Source organism: Amphimedon queenslandica, unplaced genomic scaffold (assembly GCF_000090795.2).
Source record: "Amphimedon queenslandica unplaced genomic scaffold, v1.1 AMPQUscaffold_12932, whole genome shotgun sequence".
NCBI lineage: Eukaryota > Metazoa > Porifera > Demospongiae > Haplosclerida > Niphatidae > Amphimedon > Amphimedon queenslandica.
Genome location: NW_003546832.1, coordinates 3022 through 11309, shown reverse-complemented (window position 1 = coordinate 11309; position 8288 = coordinate 3022). Strand labels below are relative to the sequence as shown.

Sequence of the window (8288 nt, the reverse complement as noted above, 5' to 3'; positions counted from 1 at the left end):
GAATTGAATAGATATGGTGAAGAAATATCTACTATACTGATGACAAGTGAAATGAATACTATAGACTTGACGTGAATCCTTGTTCAAGAAGCTCTATCTTCCCAGCAATCCTGTAGCTATTCCTGCAGGTTCTTTCTGTTGTCCAGTTCATATTATCATTAGTATTATAACATTAATTAATTGTTTTGTGTTTTGAAATAAAATAATTCATTACACAATAACTTCTTATAACTGGAAACTTCCACTAAGTATTGTAATTTGATTCCAAGCATAGCTAGCCTATAGCTAGGTAAAAATTACTTTGCTGTTCCCATTTCTGAGATCTGAGCATGCGTGACCACGCCCAAATTTTGGAGCACAGCCACATGCTTCTTTATTTAATTAACAAAATGGCGGCATGAGGTAAGCTGGTGCGATCCAAAAGTCACAGTATCACTTCTTCCTTTCTTGGAGAATGATTCTAGGGGACAAGGACCTGTGCATACCCTGTTGGAGTAAAATGGTGTAAGAATTAGCCTTCTATTATGAGCCAAGATCGAGATAAAGACCAACAATTGGATTGACAGGATTTACTTGATGATGATGATGATGAAAAAAGGTGGCTGAACAAAACGGCCTGTTTGCCGATTTTTGACTTTTCGCTTAGACAAGGTTTAGAGCCATGCTAGTTGTACCATTGGAGTCCTCTGGTCAAGATGAGGTCCTCTAAGAAGTCTGGTAAGCATAGGAGCTTGTTTTCCCGGTATAGCAAGGCTGCAAAAGTAGTGGCAGCCATTTTGTTTGGGGGTGAATCCTACTTAGTAACGCTACCGCGTTACTAATATACAACCTTACCTTTGGTCATTGGCCCAATTTTTAATCAACTTGAAAAATTCATAATAATCTAAACTTTATTGGAATTAGTCCAAGTTTTGTTGTCACATTTTGTGGTGACTTCTATTCATGTCCAGAAATGAGTGGACACGGAGTAGTATACTGAGCAATTATCTCTGTATACCACTGATTGACTTTATACAGGGCAGGAATGGACATTTCCATTTACTAGGCTATATCTTTCTTTACAATAAGAATCATCAATTTGCGCACTTCAGTAGCTGTTCTTCATCCATCTACCTGTGTTCCTGCTAAATATTACAGCATTTGGAGTAACTTTGTGTGGAACATTTACCAATTGAAGATGAGGCAGTCAGTGCCGCCATCTTGTCATTCCTTTATGTATGTATGATAATTTTTTTACTTTTTGAATGGTTATATCTAAATTTCAAACAATTTTTGACAATTTGCTCACTTATTTTGTGAAAGTACAAAATTCTTACTACCCAATGATGCAAAAAAGATAAAGAAATTCAAAACTTTGTTTGGAACATTTATCTCCTGAAGGTGAAGTAATTTTAGCCATTTTAATGATGACATGTGCAGCAGCAAGAGTCAACAAGTCACAAGTACTTTCCTCTTCTCTTAGGAATAATAAAGTGAAAGAAAGAGTGCTTAACATCTTATATATACAAGATATACAAGCAAATAGTGTCTCTAGACCTTTTTGAAGTAAGACGGCCGTTTGTTGAGAAGGCTATGAGCCTGTTCTTTCACCACGCTTGCCACTTTAACAAAAGAATATGAGAAAACTACCATAACCAATTGCATTAAGTAGCATTCTAGAAGCCTCAAGTATCTAGTGAAGTCCCATTCATGTACCAGAAAGACGTTAGCAAGCTTTGTAGTGAAGCTAGTAGTGAATCCACCATTGCTGAACTGCCGTTGCTATGGTAATTCCAATGAATATCATTAAATTAACGCGACCGGAAGTCCCATTGCAATTTCTGGACATGTGATCTTTCTAACAGGTTTATCGACACTCAAAGAATGGTGACATATTACTATTGAATAGGCAACCCTCTCTACACAAACTAAGTATCATGGCTCATAAGGTTGAATATACATGTACATGAACATGTGATTGCTTAAAACTTTAGTAAAAAGAACACTTTATCATCTTCGAAATACTTTTTTGCTCTCTTTCTCCTCCCCAGGCTAGAGTGTTATCAGGGGAAAAGACGTTAAGGTTACATTATGCTAACTGTAAGACGTACAATGCTGATTTTGATGGAGACAAAATGAATGCTCATTTCCCTCAAGGAGAGCTTGCAAGATCTGAAACTTATGGAATTGGTAAATATGTACATGTACATGTGTATACCGTAATATGATCCTATTTATCCTGTTTGCCTGTTTAGATGTACCTGTACATACATACACGTACAAATGTGCTACAGTGGCAAGCATTGAGCATGGAAAATTGTCTTGCATATATGAGTATGACAGTACTGCCTTACTTAACTAACCTACTGTACTCTTATACTCTTTCTCAATATCCACTCAGAACCAGTACTTAGTTCCTAAGGATGGTACTCCTCTCAGTGGACTCATTCAGGATCTTGTTGTATCAGGTGTACTGCTAACACTGAGGGACAGGTTCTTTGATAAGTGAGTAATGTGTTAATGTGTTATAGTCTGTTATTTGGTGTGTGTATTGTTAGAGGGGACTACCGTAGGCCGGGTTTTGATTGCGAGGTTTTTTTGATTGCGAATTGCGAGTCTGGAATACATCTCGCAATGAAAAGAATCGTAATTAATAATAATTGATAAATGCCATGCCTATAATAATTAATAAGCACCACGCCTATCAATTATTTTCTCTACACGTGTTTCATTTTACAGCATCATGAGTGGTATCCTGTGCTATTTTCAGCCCAAAATTACCTCATCTAGTCAAGTCCCAATGCCACCTAACATCTTGAAGGAAGTTAATCTAGCTGCGGTAGTAGCTTTAGATGGCAAAGGAGAGAAACAAGACAATCAGTTAACTTGTGAGTGTGGCTAGCTAGACTAGTATCTCGCAATTGTTGGAAATGCAAACTAGTTATTTTTTCAAATTCGCCATCTATTAGATACACAATCAAAACCTTGCCTATGGTATCAGAATCTTTTGATGGTTGCTTTGCCTGATTTCACGTCTCCTTTTAAAGTCTTGCCTCCTTCTATATGTAAACCAAAGGAACTCTGGACAAGAAAACAGGTACAACATATCATGTATAGCAGGATATTTTGGAGGGAGTTAAATTTGGCGAATGTCTAAATTTTGGTGATTAGCCAATTTTAATTCGGTGAATTTGTGGCCATGTGCCATTGAGCATGCGCATAATGGCTTAAAATGACGGATTTTTAGTATGGCAAATGGCTATCAAAACGCCAAATTTGCCAAATTTAACTAAAATTAACTTCAATTAACTTTGAAATACAAAAAAAACTATTTAAAAATTAACTTTTTGATACATGCACATACACTTCCTATGTTTAATAAATTTTTCCTTTCTCTGCTCACAGGTTATATCGTCACTATTGTTGAATCTCATTCCAGCTGGTCAGGACAAGTTGAATCTTATCTCAAAGACTAAGATCAGTCCAAAGGCAAGTGTAACCATTAGTGGATGTGTCTATGGGTGGCTCTTTATATTAATTAGGAGTGGGGGCAGTATTGTAATAAGAGCTTGGAAAATTCAAAATACACTGACAACATTATGACAGAATCAGAAGTCAGTTGTACAAATGTACAGTCTATACAGTATATGTACATACTTTATTTTTCTAAAGGTTACATTTCATGAGGGACAGTTGTTAAGTGGTGTTTTGGATAAGTCACAATTTGGTGCTTCTCAGTTTGGCTTTGTCCACTCTTGCTATGAGGTATTAATGATAATTAAAATATTAAAATTTATAAGAATTTTAAAGAATGTTTCTCCAAAATCTAGTCAAAGTCCCTGTAGTAAAGACCCTGTAGATTTTGAGCAATTTTGCCAAAAATCACTTATGAATGAATTTTTATTGAATTTTTCTGATGCATTATTTGATTTTAATTCTATTGCTGTTTTAAGCATTTGTTATAATATGCATGCATGACTATAAAAATATAGTTGTGGCCAATGTACATGTACATGTATGTGTAATTGTGTATGCCTATGACCTACTAAACATTATAGATGTCATTACTAAAGTATATGCTTTCATGTTTTGTAGCATTATACTGTATAGAAGGATTTATTGACAAGTAAAAAATTTGACAAAAACAGTAAATTTCCCCAGTTGGCGAGTTTTAGTTTGAGGAGTAGTGCCCTTGGCGTACACACAGCACAAAGTACAAAATTTTTTGACGGTTATAAAATTTGGCGTTATATTTTAAATTGTCAACTCGTCAAAATAAAACCTTTGTTAATAAATCCCGCTATACTTTATCATGAACTTTATGTATTTAAATGTAGGTACCTTCTGCCACAGAACTCTTGTGAGAGGAAAAAGAAAGACACTAGTGGTACACATTCAATCATTAATGGCACTAACTGATAAGTTAACTGATAGGATTCACACCGCAAGCACAAAAACATTAATTTTTGTTCACTATGCATGTAGGTCAATTAATTTATGGCCGATTTCTACATTTTATTTTTATTCTAAATAATTAATTTACTGAGAACTTAACTGCCAAAAAGCTTACACTTGTTCTTGAAGTATTAAATTATTTCAGGAGGAGCTTTTGCTCCAAGACTTTGCCCTGCCCATATACCTTGAACTTGATCTGAACTGCATATTATCAGTGTATTCTACTGAATGTTAGCTTCACTGTATCATACCATGTGTGGCTGTGTGCAAGACTAGACAAATCATAAAAGATTTTCTGAACTACTAATGCATCAATTCATTTTAAGGGGCTTAGCATATCATTATAGCTATAATTAAGGTGATGTGTCTATACAGCAGGAATTAAAGGTGTAATTTTACAAGGTCAACATAATCACCAGGTCTAGCATTAGGTAGTTTGGAAGGGTTTGTCAGATTATGCTCTAAAATTGCTCTATTCAGTATGCTATGCTGCAATTCTCAGGAAAAAGCTCTATTATGATCTACCAATCAGCCATTATGCTGCCAATTATGCCCATGAATTTCAATATAACAACTTAGCCCCATCCAAAAATGTGAGCCAGTGATTCAATTATGAAGTTCTTGGAAGTATTGTGAGCAATAGCAGCTGTTTAAACATGGAAACAGTTAATTTATTAATTGCAAGTGCCTGTTTATTGGATTTCTCAATGCATTTTTTCATAATTTTCTTTTATAGCTCTATTATGCTTACATTATGCTTATGCTTTTGGGCCCTATTATGCATGCTGGCATAATCCCCCAATTAAGGCCTATTTAAACAATGGACTGATTGAGCAGTATGACTCAGATTATTTATGCAGTAGATCAAGTAGTGTTAATAGGTGACACTGTCACAAGAATTGGTAAGAGTATACATACTAGGGGTGTCCCGATTATTCCGGAATAATTTTGGGAATAATAGGTAGCACTTCAATTCCAGAATAATGTTGGCCTAAAAGGTGGGTCAGTAGGCAAACTCTAATTAAAGAGCAGCAAGTGGACCATTTAAAAATTTTTTAATGCCTCAGCTATTGTAAATCTATTTTGAAGAAAGTTCAGGTTCTGAAATTGATATAGAGACTTATATTTTGCAGTCTCTGCTGATGATGATACTTAAAATAGCTTACTAACTTTCATTTTCATGGTAGTTAGATCATGATTGTAAAGAATAAAGTGAGAATAATAGGGGAAAGTAAAAAGAATAATAGGCAATTTTTTGAGAATTTCTGAATAGAATTATAGGTAAAAAATTATCATAATCTCGACACCTCTAATGCATACAGCCATACACCCCTGAAGTGGGTGTGCACTTTATTGACTTTGTGGTTTTGTGGTGTGCACTTTATTGACTTTGTGGTTTTGGGTGGGGCTGGTATTCTGCAAGAATGGCATCTAAAAGTGAGGGCCACCATTCTCTTCTCTTTGTATCTCTTTCATTCATTCTTTGTCTCTCTTACTCTCTCTCTTACTTTAATTTACTCCTCTGTATCCTGCCCTTCTTCTAACTCATCACTATATTACTGATAATCTGTTACTGGTACCTCTTGTTCTCTATAGACTATCAACCAGTGAAGAGAAGTAGACACTCCACAGTAAAGGTAGGAGATTACCTATATATGTGGGGTGGGTACCCTTCTAGAGACCTTGATAGTGACCTTGATAAATTAATGACGTCATCAATGGACCTGTATCACTTACCTACTGGTTCATGGGAGGGTAGACCAACAAATGGCAACCCTCCACTACGTGCCAGTGGATATTCATCTGTTGCTGTTGGAAACAACATCTATTTCTTTGGTGGTAATAGGAGTCTTGTCTATCGCAATAGTGTTCACTGCTTCAATGTGGATTCATTCAACTGGAGGGAACTCTCTCCTTCTAGTTCTGCTCATGGTCCAATGATGAAGGCCTACTGTGGAATGGTATCAGCTCATTTTGATGGTGAAGATTATCTTGTAATAATTGGAGGAAGCAGAGGATCAGCTTCCATCAATACTCCAAAGCAACCTGATGCTCAGTATTCAGCTGGTGGTAGATGTAATGAGATACATTATTACAGGATTTCATCAGGTCAGTACTTCTCATCACTAATACACAATTGTTAATTAATATTTAAGATAGACGATAGCCTATATGTAGGATTGAAGTTGGTTTTTCAAGATGGCTATCGTTTTTATGATTTTTAAACACTTATTACTTTTTTATCTAAGTTGTACAGCCTTATAAATGGCTTAGATGAGCTCTCCTCCACTGAGCGATTCTCCTAGTACCTTTAAAGTGGATTGTAATGTAGTGGGAGCTTTTCTGCAGAATAGGCCCAAATTCAAATTTCTACAAAATTCTTCTTTCATCTTCTATCCAGAAGATCTTTTAAACCATAAAACTATTGGGTTGACTTTTACATCATTGGTTAAAAAAGAAGCAAAGACAGAGAGAACAAAATGGAAGACAAAATCCAGTTGTAAAGACATTGCGTGGGTTTGTGGTTTAACACAATTTTAATTTAAGACAAAAGAATGGAAGCAAGTAAATAAAAAACATTAGAAATAGAAAAGTAGTAGGATTGATTTGGAAAAAAGTAAAGAAACAAGAGGGTAGATCCTACTAGCTAACTGATGCGATAAAAAATCCTACAACATGAAACAGATTCTTAATAATTAAGTGCATTTGTCAGTGTGTCTCTGTGTCATGTGTTTGTGACATGTATCTATATGTGATGTGTGTGTGTATACATTATCATGTGTCTGCATGTATGATAGTGCATATAATATATGTAAGAATTATGAATGTATGACGTGTGTATGTGACGTGTATTTATAAAGTGTATGTAATGTGTGTGTGAGAGTATTATCATGTATCTGTGTGCGTGTGTGACATTTGTATATGTATATGTTTCTATGCATAAGCTAATGTAACATGAGTATATATGTGTGTAGTCATAAATTACCCACATACAATGTTCTATCAGTTTTATATTCATTAACAATCATAACTGACATGTACCAGTCTACCAGAATAGTCTAGTAATGTTAAAAATAAGGATACCCCCTTTACTGTAGTCTCGCCTAGCCAGCTAGCCCCTCTGGCTATGCAAGACTACCTTTACTGTGTGGCATGTGTGATTGTGTGTGCATCCATACATGAGGGTATCTGTGTGTGTGTGTGTGACACTTCTGTGTATCATGTGATAGTGATGTGTGTCTATGCATGATGTGTATGACTCTGCTGAAGTTATCCACACATTCACAGCCACACATTCCAGATGGTAAAATAATTACATTTTTGTGGTTTTGGCAGTTATTGTAAGAAAATGTGGGCGTAATTATTGCAGGGCTTGATGAGAAAATACCAATGACCAGTTACTATACATTTTATAGGTTATAATAGCTTGGATCAAGAACAACTGAATCACTGGTATACAAATTTAGTAATTACGCTTTAAAATAATGTTACTATATGAATGTAGCCAAATGAAAAAACTTTAAGCATCTTCATTATTATTATTATCATTACTATTACTATTATATAGATCTACAAGGATCTAGATCTCGCTGGAGAGGCATTGGTAGTGTGATGGATTAACCATTAACTCTGTATTTTTTGACTTTCATAAGATACATTAATGATTATTATGAATTGTAATTTATTGTCTTATGTGTTTTTCTTTGATTTCTACAGATCTAATATACAATTATTATATTGTCTTCCTTATGTGTATTGCAGATTTGAAATGAATCAATTATCATTATTATTATTATCATCATTGCCCTTGCCAGCAATTGAAAAAGAAATTAAACTATATCATTTACTGACTG

The 8288-nt window shown here is 35.0% G+C and overlaps 1 protein-coding gene and 1 long non-coding RNA gene across 4 annotated transcripts in view; both read left to right on the top strand.

Annotated features, from left to right (window-relative positions):
• LOC105314404 (DNA-directed RNA polymerase I subunit RPA1-like) overlaps positions 1-4518 on the top strand; it is a 7734-nt gene extending 3216 nt beyond the window's left edge. For 2 of the 3 annotated variants that reach the window (XM_020002337.1, XM_020002338.1), the window contains 9 exons: positions 1845-1928; positions 2031-2169; positions 2381-2484; positions 2719-2867; positions 2949-3076; positions 3385-3468; positions 3522-3593; positions 3652-3744; positions 4317-4518. In XM_020002337.1, the coding sequence (XP_019857896.1) occupies positions 2119-2169; positions 2381-2484; positions 2719-2867; positions 2949-3076; positions 3385-3468; positions 3522-3593; positions 3652-3744; positions 4317-4343 (708 nt within the window). In that variant the 5' untranslated portion in view covers positions 1845-1928; positions 2031-2118 and the 3' untranslated portion in view covers positions 4344-4518. Of the gene's footprint in view, positions 1-1844; positions 1929-2030; positions 2170-2380; positions 2485-2537; positions 2545-2718; positions 2868-2948; positions 3077-3384; positions 3469-3521; positions 3594-3651; positions 3745-4316 lie in introns of all 3 variants that reach the window. The other variant, XM_020002339.1, reaches the window with a different exon arrangement.
• Positions 4519-7005: 2487 nt separating this feature from the next.
• Positions 7006-8208, top strand: LOC109586161 (uncharacterized). Its single transcript, XR_002186855.1, has 2 exons — positions 7006-7887; positions 8003-8208. It is a non-coding gene; the product is annotated as an uncharacterized LOC109586161 (long non-coding RNA).
• The last annotated feature ends 80 nt before the right edge of the window (positions 8209-8288 follow it).